Source organism: Podarcis vaucheri (assembly GCF_965113315.1).
Source record: "Podarcis vaucheri genome assembly, chromosome: 4".
Classification (NCBI taxonomy): Eukaryota; Metazoa; Chordata; class Lepidosauria; order Squamata; family Lacertidae; genus Podarcis; species Podarcis vaucheri.
Window position 1 is genome coordinate 54,903,288 of NC_138762.1, and position 16,061 is coordinate 54,919,348.

The 16,061-nt window shown below is 42.3% G+C and overlaps 1 protein-coding gene across 5 annotated transcripts; it reads left to right on the forward strand.

The window, feature by feature from the left end:
- Positions 1 to 676: 676 nt before the first annotated feature.
- Positions 677 to 15,400, forward strand: LOC309531176 (interleukin-10 receptor subunit beta-like). 5 transcript variants are annotated; one of them, XM_082220525.1, is made up of 7 exons: positions 677 to 1,101; positions 7,000 to 7,129; positions 7,793 to 7,953; positions 9,945 to 10,123; positions 10,649 to 10,799; positions 12,249 to 12,391; positions 13,147 to 15,400. In XM_082220525.1, exons 1-7 carry the CDS (start codon positions 1,050 to 1,052, stop codon positions 13,363 to 13,365), a joined length of 1,035 nt encoding a protein of 344 aa, XP_082076651.1. In that variant the 5' UTR covers positions 677 to 1,049; the 3' UTR covers positions 13,366 to 15,400. The 5 variants fall into 5 exon arrangements, with proteins under 5 accessions (XP_082076651.1, XP_082076652.1, XP_082076653.1 ...); XM_082220526.1 differs by having other exon boundaries at positions 7,000 to 7,123; XM_082220527.1 differs by having other exon boundaries at positions 683 to 1,101; positions 7,000 to 7,028.
- The last annotated feature ends 661 nt before the right edge of the window (positions 15,401 to 16,061 follow it).

The following is a 16,061-nucleotide window of genomic DNA, read 5'->3' on the forward strand; positions in this document are numbered from 1 at the left end:
GGCCTGGCCACTGTCTGGATGGGGCAACATGTACATTAACTTCAGCCCCATGATGGGGAAAAAGGTGGTATATTAATGTAAGAGAATCAGGTAAATGAAAGAGTGAAAACAGACATTTGCAACAAACTTACCCAGCATGTGGCTGAATGCACCAAGTGCAATATGCCAGCCAAATCAGCTTTTTATCCATTTATTATACACACAGAGCAGCAGTAGCAGCACACATACTTGGCTGCGACTAGACTAGTTATCCCCCTGGATGAGAACAAATCAGCGAGAGGGCGATATATTTTTCTGGGTTGCTGGCGCTGTGGTTATTTTCCCTGCTGAGTGGTCATAGTATCCGTGGATCAGTAGAGTATGCCTCTGAACACCATTCACTAAGAATCGCAAGTGGCCAAAGTGTGGCTGCAGTCGGTTCCTTTTTGTGAGCTGCTCATCGGGCTTCTGGCTGAGCAATGGGAGAACAGATGCTGGCCTTGGGCCTGATCCAGCAGGTCTCTTCTTATGTTCTTGACAGTCCCCTATCTTAATTTGGTCCCTGCGTTCAGAGAATGTGATGGCTTGAGGCAGATGGGAATGATTCCTCTTCACAGCTCCCGGCTGCCACAACACTTCCTGAGCGGGCTTCATAGGCCATAGGGACACACAGCAGCAGCAGCAGCAGCAGCAACACCTGCGACGTTTGCTGGGCGCTGTTGGCTCGCCAGGGGCGCTGAGGGCGCGGCTCCGTTGCTGCCTCCCGCCTCCCAGGGCAGCGTCGGGAGGCGGGAGTTCCCGTGTGTTTCGTCCGGGGAGCGAGGTTCACCTGGGCTGCTTCCAGACAGCGAGCGCGAGGAAGCGGCCGCGCTGGGCTGAGGCCACGCGGTTTGGGCGCTATGAGGGGAGCCAAGCGCAGAAAGGAGAAGGGAGAGGTCGGAGGAGGAGGAGGCGCCCGGACGTGACTGAGCCGCTCGGAGAGAGCCGTGCGGGCGCCTTACGGAGGAGTCCGCCCAGGCCAGTTCTGGGGGGCATAGACTGCCCCCTCGGGAAGCGAGCCTTCGTGGGAGATGGACCCACGAGGCTGGCCCTGCCTCATTTGCAGCTGCCTCTTCTGGTCAGGTAAGGAAAGGAAAGGGTACCTCCTCTCGTCCAGGGCTTCCCGGGGTTACTTCTGGGAGCGGCCGGCCAGAAGCTGCTGTTTTCCCTCGGAATTGGGACGAGATTTCTCTGCGCCTCCCGCGCATGTGTCCGGCTGCTGCCCTCCACCAGGAGCCATCGGGGGTTGCTATATTTCGAAAAGTAAAATTCCTGACACAGCCGCAAAGTTGTTGAGGGTTTTTTTTAGGAAACCACCCAAATTGTTTGGGAACAAACCCAGATTTTAAGCTACTTGAGCTGTTTCGCCATCGGGGATTTTCCGGACCTATGGCAAGCCCGGAGTCATCAGAAGGCGGGGGCGAGGGAACCAGTGAGATTTATAAAATATTAGTAGAAGGATCAAGAAGATCAATTAAAAGGGGTGTGGGGAAAGGAGATGACAGGGTAGATAGTCAAAGCTGGAGGAAAATATGGGTGAAAGTATGTTATCATAAATTAGTTTGGAGAAGGTATTCAACACTGGTCAAATTAAATCAAATAAACAAGGAATATTCGATGTTATATGGGAGGGGATGCCAGGAAACTGGGAATTATGTCCACATGTGGTGGGGGTGTAAATATGTACATGGGGGGGCAAAGGGTGTTTAAGGAGATAACAGGTTATCACTGGGTTAAAAGTGACCGAAAGTACAGAGGTAGCATTACTTACGATGGGGTGGAAGGTTCGCAGGCTATGAAGCACTTGCCCCCAAATTTATTGACAGCAGCACAAATTATTATAGCTAGGAAGTGGAAGGGGCAAGCAGAATATAAAATGGAATACATTAGTACCTCACGTTATGTAACCCTCTGTTTACGTAAACTTTAGGTTGCGAATGCAGCAAACCCTGAAGTATTTTTCTGGGTTTTGCGGAGCTTGCATGCGCAGAAGCGATCCACAGGTTGCGGAAACCTTGGGATCCAACCGGACCTCCGGAATGGATCCCATCCGCAGAGGTACCACTGTAATGGTATAAAGAGGTATATTAGTATGGTATAAGGAGGTGTAATGGTATGTTAATGATAAATTAACAAGTGCCTTTAAGGTAAGACAGGGAACATGCAGGAGAAATGATTCTGAGGAGATATGGAAGGTGTTTGTAGAATTTGTACTGTTAAAACAGAAAAAGGTGGGTGGGGATGAGATCAAAGGCAGATTGGAGGCTCCCAGGCAATGGTTTGTTGTCGTAGCCTGCTGTGCACACATGTTGATACACACCGCTGACAGTGTGTATACACGGAGCCTCAGAAACACATAGGGGTGTTTTTGCACAGGGCGCTTCTTCTGTGGGTCTTGCTGCTGCTGAGAACTAAGCCATAGTCTGGCATAGCGTTGCACCTGAACTCAGGTTCTGGTTTGTTTCTTTCCCATGAACCATAACCAAGGTTTGTTCTTGACTCGTTTGTTTTTTTTAAAAAAAAAACAATGAGCCTGGATTTGGAAGCAATGCTAAGTTAGACCGCAACTTGTTTCCTGGAAGCTCATCAGGAGCAGGAGAGGAGTGAAGCACCAGCAGTTTCAGCTGTGTGCACCAATACGTATGCAGTGCATTCCCATTTAAACCATAGTTTAACTATGATTTAAGTTCATTCAGACCAGTCCTTCAAAGTGAAAGACATAGGATCTGGTTGCAATAATGAAACAAAAGTGTAATAATGATCTTTTTCACTTTTGCGTTGGTTGCCATAAGTGACCAGGCATTTCATGCAGGCAAGTGGACTTGCTGGACAGGTTGCTCTGTTCCTCCTTTGTGCTTGGCAAATAAACCAAATAGACAGCTGGAGGAGGGAGTCCTCTTCCATGCCCAGCATAGGAATGCAGTTTTATATCCCTGCCCTGCCAGCTCTCAACAAGGTAGTTTGCATGTCAGTAACTTTTGTTGGCTTTTTTACAAGCAGCTGTGAATTAACATGGTTTACAAGTCAGATTGGCACCGTTGTTTAGGAAACATATAAAGACGTATCAATGGGAAACTGATTTAAATTGGTCTCTCTCCTCCCCCCCCCTTAAAGAGCTAAATAATTGATCTAAATCAACCCACTCGGCTTAGACAGTGACCAGACACACCCTATAGAAACTCCAGTGCCTGTCATAGTTGGATGGAACAGCTGTAGCTTTCGTGAAACTTAAATCAGTTTTTTAGGTCACACTGTGCCTTACATTAAACACAATTTTAAAGAAATGTGTTTGACACTGTCACAGTACGTTTGAAGAAAAAGCAGTTCACCAGCAGTTGTTGCTGGTGCAATCAAGCAGTAAATATGACTCTCTCCTCACTTCCTTTGACCTGCACTGGAAGCTAGAATGATGCAGGTGAGGGGAAACACACACAGCCATGAAGCCCCCTGGAGTACACACTCATCCTCCCAGTTTCTTCTCCTTTGAGCTGTGCCGCTTGGTAGGGAAGGAAGTTAGCAAACAAGACAAGTTACTACTCAATCCCATCTCTCACTCATCCTCTTTGGACATCAGCAGTGAGGGTGAGGTGCATGGAGCTGCCTAAAGAGAGTGCAAATAGCTACCTGTGCCCAGTTGCTTGCCCCCACCCCCCACCCCAGCAGTGCAGCATAGCTGGTTGGTTGTGGAAATCTCATCTTTGCTGGCTTCCCTGCGCTCTCCATATTAGTGGTGCAAGAACAGGCACGGATTGGGCCTAAGGAGCCTGATCCTCTTCTCCATCCTCTTGTTGCCCAGTGAGAGAGGGCAGGTGATCAAGTAGTCCTCTTTTCTGGAGTAGCTGCTGCCTCCACATAGTTGTTCAATGTTCCTCTTTCACTTGCAATCAACACTTCCTCTGATGCCTTACCTATTCGTTCAGACTGGAAGTTTCTTCCTGATCACACATCCTCTCTCTTTGGGTAACACAGCAGGAAGGATTGAGCTCAAGGGTGTCATTCACAGTGAGCAAGCAAAGCAAAACAGTTGGTGGCTGCTCCTCAAGAAAGTGCCGCCTCATTGCCTTACTCACCCATGCTTCGTCTATTATTGGATGGCACTGGGTTCATCATGCCTCTGAATGTCAGTTCCTGGGGATTACAGGTGGGCTGAGTGCTGTTGTACTCATGTCCAACTACATGCAGGCTTCCCACACATCTGGTTGGCTCCTGTGGGAACAGGATGCTGTGGATTAGATGGCCTGACTCAGCAGATTAAGTTCTTATGGAAATACAGGTGGTAAGATAGACTTCCCTTTTGCCGAAGTGGCATACCACCATTAATGCAAGTCTGGATCCAAGCCATAGTTCAGTTTATCTGATGAAACTAGAAGGAAACACACTAAAATATGTGAAAGAACACCAAGACTTTAAGCAATAGAAAGCTGTGATTGATACTTTCATAGAAATGTTACTAAAACCAAGTATCTTTTTTATTACCAATATAACTGTAGGTGTACAGCTCATAACCGAACAGCAGCGTCAGTAATTAGAACGTATTTTCTCATTGCACTATTTGGGACAATATAGTCATATAGAAGTTGTGTAGAACATGTGAGATTGCACACAGTACTGACTTCTTTTATACAATCAAGATTCAGGTAGTATATGGGCTTGGTACCTCAGGTTTTAATTGGGTTAATTTTTGGTTTGTCCCCATCTTTTATGCATCTGCATGAAACCACATTTCCTTTCTTTGCCATAGTCTGGATGAAGAGTTCTAGAAAATCTGAACACTGGCACACTATCTTGTGATAGTTTGACTGGCTTAATAAAGATGTTGCCCTAATATGGATTTTGGAATTTTTCTTATGGGCTACACAGCCATCTTTCTTTTCTTTTTATAATCTTAGGGTTGTTAGTTCTGATGCAGTCATCCATTTCTCATAGATAACAAAATTTGACTACACACACCCTGATTGATAGTTGTGAAATTTTCCTATAATAGGCGGATAGATGCTGTTTACAAAGTGATTAAACAAATTGATGGAGAACAAATCCAGTCATGGTTCTTCTCAGTGAAGTCAGCTGAATGGAATGCCTGTGTAAAGGAATGAAAGAGGATTGATACTTTGATCGTGCTCTGATTATAAGGTTCTCAGAGGCACCTTGTTGTCCACAGCTGGAGACGGAATGATCAACTCCCTCAGACTTTAAAAAGGTACTCCAGCCCTGGTTTATGCCACACTTAATGGTACTGATCAGAAAGATATAAGGAGGAAAGTGAAATTGCCTCATAAGATCAAGGTAGTAGATATATTTATTTTGCTATATTGTAATGACCTGCAGTTGTTATAGGCAACGAATCCGAGCTGAGAGCTGAAATAATGAGATCAACATTAAAATACCTCTTGAAGATCATTTTTATCCACTGTGAAAATAATGGAACATTTTCTAGTTTCAGTTTTGTAGCAACTAAGATAAGTTGAAAAACATACAAAGAACAGGGAAGGACAGCCGTGCACCATGAACTAACTGATGGGTGTAATATAATATGATTCATTCTTGAGTCATAGCACTTGAACAATCATGGTATTTTACAAGATTGAGTAAACTGATACTGAAAATTCACTGCTGATCAAATGCATTTTCAGACTACAAATGAACTATTTCACAACATATTTTACCATATATTCTTGTATTTTATTTTTAACCCCCCCCCTGTTTTCTGCCTTCTAGTTAAAAAACAAAAGTTTCAGCAAGTATTGACAGAAATCAGCTCATAAATCATAAAAGGGAGTACAAGGAACTTCAGCCATCTATGCAGCCCTTGACTCTAAGAAAAATGCCAAAGTTTCACAAAGAGATGTTTGTTCAGCCCTTTCTGGATAACCGCCAGTTGAAGCCTTTCGCAGACCACTTTCATAATTAAATTTCCCCCCTAATATTTAACCAAATTCCATTTTCCTGTAACATATATTGATTCGTCACGATTCATTGGTCTCTTCTAAGTATGCTTATTCTTGCTTCCCTCTGCCTAATGGCAGGGCTGGCTGCTCTGTTTTGTATTCAGTAATGCTGGTTAACTACTTTTATAGTCTGTATTTCTGACATCCTTGATATGATGCTTTCTTCCATCTTTCAGTATTCCTTATTACATATCCCTATGTTTTCTTCCATCCTTCTGTGATTTAAATATGACCTTCCTTCCATACCTTCATTTTCTGAATAAATTTATCATGCTGTAAATCTCAGAACCAAATATAACACAACAGGTGAGGTGATACAGTTGAGGTTGTATCTTAATAAAGAAGTAGCAACAATGACAAATGGATGGTGATGATTTAGAACAGCCTTTGCCAACTTGGTGCCCACCAGATGAGTGCTTTAAGAGTAGGAGGATTAATAAGCTTGGTATACAACAAAACAATTGAAATGTCCCCTGCACTAGCACTACTTGGGCTTAGGATCCCGTCTGCTCATGGTTATTCTAAAGATCACCTCTTAGTCTTTCTTTTGACTGCTGCTCTTATGGAGATAGCCAGATGTTGGATGGAAACATTGATTCTTGGTATAACAGACTATGGTCAATAGCATTGGCTGAGAAACTAACATGCCAGGTGAGAGTGGCAAAGGGCAAACACAATCCATATTCCTTTTATAACATATGGCAAGCGTATGTTCAGACTGTGGAAGGAATCCACCCAGCACTCATGGGGAAATGTGGTATGATCTCTTAGAGTAATCAAACGAAACTTTAACACATGGCATGATAAAAGTCTGTAATTTTATCAGGACATGTTACTTGTTGTTTACTGTTGTAACAATTGTTTTCTCAAAATTTATCTTCTGTACCATGAAAATAAATAAAAACAGTATTTTTAAAAAAGCGTAGGAGGAAAGAATTAACCACATTTATATCCTCAATTGTTTAAATACATTTTCCCAACCAGTGAAAGAAATTCAAGGCCACATTTAAACAGCATATCATGTTTGTATTTACAGTGCATGGGATGGTACCAGAACCTCAGAATGTAAGACTTCATTCAGTTATGTTCGACACTTTTCTCCAGTGGGATCCACCTCATTTTCACAAAGGAAGCATGACTTACACAGTTCAGTATAAAGTGTATGTGTGAGTGAAATGGCTTATAATTTTACTAGTTTATTTTAAGGGCACAATCATATGATCTATGGAAGGGCATAGAACAAAGCACATCATCTTTGTCGACAGCTAGTTCCCCGCCCTCCCTCCCCCCCAGAGGCCCCCTTCTTGCAGTTGTGGAGACTTCCACGGCCACCCCTCCCCCTGTCTTAGATGCTTTGGTGCAAGGGAAGGAAAAAGGAATGTGCCAGTGTCAGTTCCAGGTTTGTGGAGCCCTTGACCAAAGTTTCCTGTGTTGGGCACCTTTCTCTATCAGTGGTCCCTGGTGACTGCTGTAGAGGCAGCGCTTCAAAAAGTGTGGTGTGGCTAGGTCTAGGCACCCTATTAATTTCTCACTATGTCCCAGAGATGCTGGGGCAGGGGGATAAAGGGGAATTAAAGGATAGCTTGATGCGGCCACTTAGCACTGTGGAGGCTAGCCTGGGAGTGGGGAGATAAGGGCCTTCAGAGCAGTCATTGCTACTGGGCTCTGTAAGGGCACTGGGAGCTGCCCAAGGATACCACATGATAGATGTTTCAAATGATGCATTGATTATACAAGAGTAAGAATTGAAAATGAATTGTTGCCTGAAATGAGAGAGAGCGAGCTATTCTTTCCTCAATAACACATTGATTTTCTTTCCATTTTTACAGATATGGAAATGGGTTCACTGATTTATGCCAAAGAACCGACGTCACAAAGTGCAATATTTCAAGTATCCCTATACATGGTAGTTACATTGTAAGAGTTAGAACTGAAATTGAGGAGGAGCGATCAGACTGGGTAAACATCACCTTCACACCATTCAGTGACAGTAAGTGAAGATTCAAGTTCACTGGAATATTATTTTTAAAGGTTGTGTTGTCTGGCTTAACAATATGGTTTCTTTAGAACAACATCATGGTGAAGGGTTAAAGGTAAAGGTAAAGGTACCCCTGCCCGAACGGGCCAGTCTTGACAGACTCTGGGGTTTGTGCGCCCATCTCACATCTATAGGCCGGGGGCCAGCGCTGTCCGAAGACACTTCCGGGTCACGTGGCCAGCGTGACAAAGCTGCATCTGGCGAGCCAGCGCAGCACACGGAACGCCGTTTACCTTCCCGCTGGTAAGCGGTCCCTATTTATCTACTTGCACCCGGGGGTGCTTTCGAACTGCTAGGTTGGCAGGCGCTGGGACCGAGCAGCGGGAGCGCACCCCGCCGCGGGGATTCGAACCGCCGACCTTTCGATCGGCAAGCCCTAGGCGCTGAGGCTTTAACCCACAGCGCCACCCGCGTCCTGGTGAAGGGTTAGTTAAGACCAATTAGAGCAAAGAAAAAGGCACAGGGTGATATCTACCTAAGTATGCTCAGTGGACTCAGCTTATGTTGGATACTGTGCATAAGTTCCAAGACCATGTTCAACTTAGTAAAATGTCTGTGTTTTTCATAGACTATGAGAGTTTCCCATGGACAACCTTTGCTCTGATTTGGCACACTCCTAGGATTCCGCTCCTTTGCTTGTACAGCTTTCTGTGGGCCTCTTTGGCTTGTTGTGCCCTTTGGAATAGTTTCACTTTTCATTTTAGTTTCCATTTATCTGACTTACCTGGATTACTTCATCCAAAGTACTCTTTCAGCAGCTAGTTTTATAAGCCCACAACCACAGGTTCCCAATTGGTGTTCCCAAAGGATTTATACTTTGATCCCATTTATTTGTCCACTTAAACAGTTGTATGCTATCTGCAAACTTTCTCTATAGATCTTACCCTGAAGGCAGTCCCCTTCCTACACCCACGCTCTGAATAAGAAAAGCAGGGTATTTCCCTGCTGTGTTTGAACAATGCACTGAGAAAGGCTTGTGAAAGCTAAGTCAAAATAGCTCTGTCAAAATACTGGAGGGTTGGGGTGGGGACATGGCCCCACAGTCATTTTCACATTCTGTCTCTCAAGCTAGTGTTACTAATTGCAGTTTCGGAATATTATGATGGTTAGCTTGTTGGTGTGCATAAAATGTGACACGCATTTGGACCTTTTTATAACCAAAATAAATACTTCTGAAACCATTCAAATGCTATTGGAGCCAGAGAATAAGTGGGCCTGTATATATTTTATTTCTTCATTTCTGAATCCAAAAAGTAGTTACGGGCATTATTTCTTGGTAATCGATTCGCAAGGCATCCATTAAGAAACAACTAGAGGTAGCTGAGGTGCTTTGAGAGGAAGTGCAGATCATTTATGATATAATGAGAAATATGATGTGCTTATTATACTCTGTCATAAAGCTTCAGAAATCATATGTAGACTATGATCCCAGACCTTTCCTGGGAAAATCCACAGGAAACCTGTTCTCAGTCATGGACATAGAAATTTGGTTCAGTAGCCATAGCAATGAAGCTGCTTATAACTAGAGGCATTTTGGTAGAGCACAGTCGATTAATGCATAAACTATCAGTCCCTCAAAATTAAGCACCATTCTTATTCATGTTTAACAAACTGAACCTGCATCCATCTGTTCAACAGAGATGATGTAACCTCAAAAGAAGTTGAAAAGATGAGGCAATGAAAACATTCCATACTCCTGCCTTTGTTCTTAGCAAAAGCAAAAATAACATAGTGTTCTTATGGTGCCACAACTATTCAGGTGCCACTTCCTGCCCTCATCCTTGGTCTTCCCTAGTGTTTCATTCTATATAAAATGCTTTCTCGTGCTTTCTCATGTGAAAAAAGCAAACTTTTTATATGATGTACTGCATATTTAAATGGATCTAAGAGCAAAGTAAAAACAAACAAATTTGTTAACTTTTGTTTTCCTCCACTTCATTTAGCAATCATTGAACCACCTGCTGTACAAGCTGAAGCTACAACACCCGGGGTCTTGATTGTACAAATCACAGACCCACTTGTTTCTAGAGATGGTGGCAAATATTCCATAAAACATTTTTATGGCCATGGTTTTGTGACTTACAAGATGCGAATTTGGAAGAAAGATTATGATGGTGAACAGGTAGAGTGAATCTGTTATGGTGATTTAAATATGCTGCTACATAAACAAGTACAGGAAAGCTTTAGTGAGTTCTGTGTCTCAAAAACTTAAACTTGATCATTAGATAGCACTGACAGGGTCAACCAGGCTACGTTAGTTTCTAAGTAAGTTTTCCAGTAGGAGTCTATTCTACTAGCATTCTATTACTGGTACAGAAGTGTGCTGCTGGTAGCGATTTGTAATGAGTGATTTGTAGGATGGGAGAATCAGGCCTGTCTAAGATAAGGATTTAGCACCTTCTTCTTTCATCACTGGGAAGGGTTGAAAAGGGACAGCATCCTTTGCCATATGTTTTTTGACGTACAGAAACCTGAAGCTGTGGCACAAAACAATAAGAGGTTTTGTAGGAAGTGGGTCAGAGCCAGCAGGCTCCAGCTAGCTTTCCAAGCATAACCTTCTGATTTAAGGGAAAGGACAGGACCTAGAAAGGAGGATAGGATTGTGCTGTTAAGATTCTCATTTGTCAATTTCCTACTTTCATACTAGGTTAGATATGTGAATATAACACAGTCTTCTAAAACATTGCCTGATCTGGATCCTGGGACAACATATTGCCTTCAGGCTCAAGCATCTATTGTTGAATTAAATAAAAATGGGGACTGGAGTAACGCTTTATGTATCACTACAACTGACAATGGTAATATTTAATGGATTGAATACCTATTCATAAAGGACATTTTTAAAGTCTGTACTCTTTCTCCACCCCACTTATGGATTGAATTAAAGTGAAACCTCACTGATTTGTGCTTAGATTTATTTAAAACTTCTAGGCTAATCCTATGCATGGTCGGTCACTCACAAATAAATCCTTCTGAATTTCATGTCATTTACACTCAAGTAAGTGAGCATGAGCTAAGAATCTTGGTTTTAATACTTCAGTTTTGTGCTCCTGAAGCACATCCAAACTAGGAAGAACTAGGGCATCTTCCTATTGAAGCAAAAACAAAGGTCTGATTTGGGCCATAGGGTCAGCACTTGCCAATCTGAGATTTTGACCAAGTCATGTTTGAATACAGTGGTGCCTCGCAAGACGAAATTAATTTGTTCCGCAAGTTTTTTCTTCTTGCGAGTTTTTCGTCTTGCGAAACACGGTTTCCCATAGGAATGCATTGAAAATCAATCAATGCATTCCTATGGAGACCGTCCGGGGACAGAGGGGAAGCGCCACACGCCTTCCCCTCTGTCCCCGGAGATTGCGGGGCTGGCAACGGGGAGAAGCGATCTTCTCCCCGCCGCCCCTTGCTTCAAAAGAGGTCCGGGGTGCGGGGGCAAGCTTCGTTTTGCGAAGCAAGCCCATAGGGAAATTTGTCTTGCGAAGCAACTCGAAAACGAAAAAACCTTTCGTCTTGCGAGTTTTTCGTCTCGCGAGGCCTTCGTCTTGCGGGGTACCACTGTACACTTAATGGCTACTAGACACAGCGGCTATGTTCTTTCTCCACTGTCTGGCAGTATATCTCTGAATGCCAGCTGCTGGGGATCAAAAGTGGGAAGAATGCTGTTGGGCTCATGTCCTGCTTTCAGGCTTCCCATAGGCATCTGGTTCGCCACTATGAGAACAGGTGGCAGGACTAGATGCCCACTGAGCTGATCTAGACTCTTGTGTTCTTAATGCATATGCCCCTTCACATGCCAGTGGAATGTTAACATGCAGGTGTCCTCATACTGTCAGCAGTTGAATGGACCACCCAGCACACTTGGTAACTGCATTTAAGTTTGTCCAGGTGCACATGAAAAGCTTACGTGCATAAGGACTTTACCCATGGTCCATGTCCTATAACATGTCAGGCCTTTCAGACTTTGATTTGAAGGCACAAAAAATTATTATATATAACAGAAGAACTCTACATCTGAAAGTGGCTGGCTAAAATGAGACAAGCTTACAACAGACCAAATTTCATTTTCGTTTCTTCTGTGCCTCTATCAACAAATGTAAATATTGTATTAGTTGTAATTTTGTTATTGTGGAATGTCTTATGAAGTATTTAAATTTTCAAACAGGAAAGTGAGGGGTTGGGGAATATGTACCTCTATGATATACTCCAAAAGGAATTAACAGTTTCTTTCCCTCCCCCTCCCCCGCATTCAGGTATAAATACAGTGCAGCTGACTATTATCCTGCTATCAGTGTTGGCTTTGTTACCTTTCATCTGCTTTATGATTTTACATGTTTATCGATGGGCCAAATACATCTTCTTACCTTCGTATTATTTACCACAACATTTCATAGAGGTTTGTTCATTTGTACTTTACAGTTTACTTAAGAATCTGTTGCTAAATCTAATTTAAAAACTCAACCCATCCATTAACCAATTATTCTCCATGGAGATCCAAGATATGTAAATATAAGTACAACCTTCTATAGTTTGGTTTGTTTAAGCCCAATTTTTTTAAAAAATCATGGGAAAGCTGCAATAATGTGGTCATTTTTCCTCCATTGGTATATCATAATCCTTTCTTCTGAATGTCCCATCAGATGGTGACACTCACCGAAGTTCTCTACGGTGTCAAAACGTACCATTATCTCACCAAATTGCTCTTTGTGAGGCACAAAGAAGCTGCTCATTTCAGATATGACTGAACAGTGCACTTTGACTGTATGCATACGGCTGGGGGCCAGTGGGAATGGTACTCCAATGGCTCCATTGAGCTCCATTGCAGATCCTCTTCCACATATGGATGAATAATACCTACCATTTATTTGCCCACTGTACTTCAGTTTAAGAATTTCTTCCATAATGCTGACACCTCAAAAATAATAGTTTATAGGGCACTATCTGTAGCTTGAGGATAAGAAAAAGCATTGAGATTTTGAGATTCTTAGAATTGTAATGGACAGTTAGTCACCTGGATTAATGTTTTAGTCTTTCCTGACAACCAGAAAATAGGAAATTTGTATGCCTGGTTTAAAGCGTCTCTTAAAAGCAGCAGGAATGATTAGAAAAAAACAAGTTCCTTCACCTTTCTTCTCTTTTTCCCCCTCACAGTTTTTAAGCAAGCCTTTTTACAGTTCTCAGTTTCTTGCATCTCAGTCACAAGGAGAAGAACAGTCCTATGACAAGATAATTGTCCTTTCAGAGGAGTCAAAAAACGATAATGAATCTGAGGAACAAATGAGAAATGCAAAGCAGCTGCTCCAAGGTTCTCATGAAGAAATCCTTAGGCCAAAAGAAGTTTCAGATTTTACGCCTCTGGTACACTCTTAAGTGGAAGAAAAAAACGTGGAAAGTGTGTTTTGAAGGCAGTTGGTGGCACTTTCAAGGAAGCAACAAACACCTTGCACATTACAGATTTAAAACTGTTAACTTTGTGAACATTATCTTTCAAAACTATATTTATTCTGTTATAATATATTTTTTAAGAATCTTATAAATACAAACTATCTATTTTAAAGATTTATTTTTATATATATTGAAGCCTTAATTTTAGAACAAACTATCAATGAAGTATTAGTTAAACAAGTTCACTCATATCAAAATTGTGAAGTTCCAAATCTTTTATTACAAGTGGATTTGTGCATTGTGTAGAATAGTTCAAATTCATTATGAGAAACATACTGGGATTTATAAAAAAATGATGCTCCCATAGTATTATGTTTTCTGATCCATATTTGCTTTAAACTGTGTCTGTATTCAAGAACACCATCATACATAGGATCTAGGTAAGAACATCTATCCCTGTAAGCAAACTCCTATGTGCATCTCACTTGCTGGATTGGGTATAAATCTGATGTACATCTTGTATAGCTGGCATCTATCTACACAGCATTGTTTTCAATGCGATTTGCATTGCAAGATGCTTTCCCAACCTTATTCTGGCGCATCCAATTGCATCTTTTAAAGGCACAAATAGAGTTGGGTTGGGATTGCAGTCTTCACACCATGATCCAGCTAGATACATATGTTCACAGTAGCATGTTTCCATATGTTCTGAATGTTAGCTATATAATGAACACCAATTAGTGTTGCGCGTGCAAAGCCAGGGCCTAAGAGGAGTGAAGGCTGAAGCCAGCCAACTATCCACTGTCCTGTCTCACTATGTCCCTGAGCAAGATGATTTTTGGCTATTGCTGAGCCCTGGAAACATAGCTCCTGGGCTTGGCTTTTCAACCTGGGGATACCTGTGCAACGGCTCAGTTTCTCATATGTGTAACTAGTATGTGCCTAAATCCCTCTTCAGTAGAACGTAGGGCTCATTCATACTTCTGCTTGTCGCATTGGTTTCCCCGGGAAACCCCTCTGTTTACTACTGAATCGGAGCAAATTGGGTTTTCTCTGGATTGACATTTGTTCCAATCTAGAACGAAAGAGCAGGGTTTTCAGAGAAAAGCAGTGGAGCAAAGGCAAAATCACTTGGATCCATGCCTAGAAAGCACAGGACAAGTGGAAAACCACTCAGACACATGCTTTCTATACATGGGACAAGTGGAAGTGTGGACGAGTCCTTAGTCATTATGAACTTCCACTGGATTCTTTCCAATACACGGAAGTAATCTCCATTTATCTAGACTGTAGTACTATGCACCTGTGGGATGTGGGTGGAGCTGTGGGTTAAACCACAGAGCCTAGGACTTGCCAATCAGAAGATTGTGGTTCGAATCCCTGTGGCGGGGTGAGCTCCTGTAGCTCGGTTCCTGCTCCTGCCAACCTAGCAGTTCGAAAGCACGTCAAAGTGCAAGTAGATAAATAGGTACCACTCTGGCAGGAACGTAAACGGCGTTTCCGTGCGCTGCTCTGGTTTGCCAGAAGCAGCTTAGTCATGCTGGCCACATGACCCGGAAGCTGTACGCCGGCTCCCTCGGCCAATAAAGCGAGATGAGCGCCGCAACCCCAGAGTCGGTCACAACTGGACCCTTTACCTTTACTATGCACCTGGGAGTAAGCCCCACTGAACTTCGCAGAATTTACTTCTGAGTGGTTGTGTAGAAGGGCACTTTGTATGGCATAGCTGCTTGATCTTAATTGTTTTTTTACCATTTTAAATAGTTGTTTTAAGCCTTTTTACTGAGAATTTTATTGTTTTATTCTTTTTGTAAATAACCTCAAGGTTTTATTACAACACATATGCATATAAGTGTTCTGAAATAAATGCACATTGCTTCAGTGACAAAGCAATGTTTTATGACAAATGTGCAGAAGAGGACATTTATTTATTTTAAAATATTTGGCATATATTTCAATTTTTAATGATGGTACCTGACCTCCTATTTTGATTGAATAAATGTATGGAAGCCTTTCAGAAGTTCTCTCTCAATCCTTCCTGAAACTGATTAATAGTTACATTTGGGATGCAATGCTCAAATCTAACAAATTTAACAATTCATACCCTTACTAATATTAATGATTAAAGTACAATCAATATAGTGCTCTGATCTAGCAGGAAGATTTAACCGTCTGCTTATATTTGCATGTATTGCTATTGATCTTTGAAATTAGATCAACTACTTGCTATGCCTGTATTGGAGACTAACTTGAGAAACCTGCAGATGACATTTGTTTTCCAATTATACTTTCATCACAAAATAGACAGGCGAAGACAACTGGTGCAAGAAAACTTATTGGGAAAATACTTTGAAACTCCCCACGATTCTTAACATGTTTCATGTCTGTGTTGTTCCCCATGGGAAGCAGAATTATATGTAATTTTTATTATTATTTAAATTTGCATAGTGCTTTTCCATATAAATGTATGGAACATATTAGAGGGAGCTCAAAGTTCCCGCTACCTGGAACACTTGTGCATTCGTTAGGTCGCTGCTATTTTTGTAGCCCCAGCACTTGGTGGCTGGAATAAAGTTTCTTCCTGAAACCAGTATCGGTCACAATGCAATGAGATCTTTTCCAAAAATGCCAACACAGGCTTCCTTTGCCCTTCGACTTCTCGCTCATTAGGGGTGCTTTCG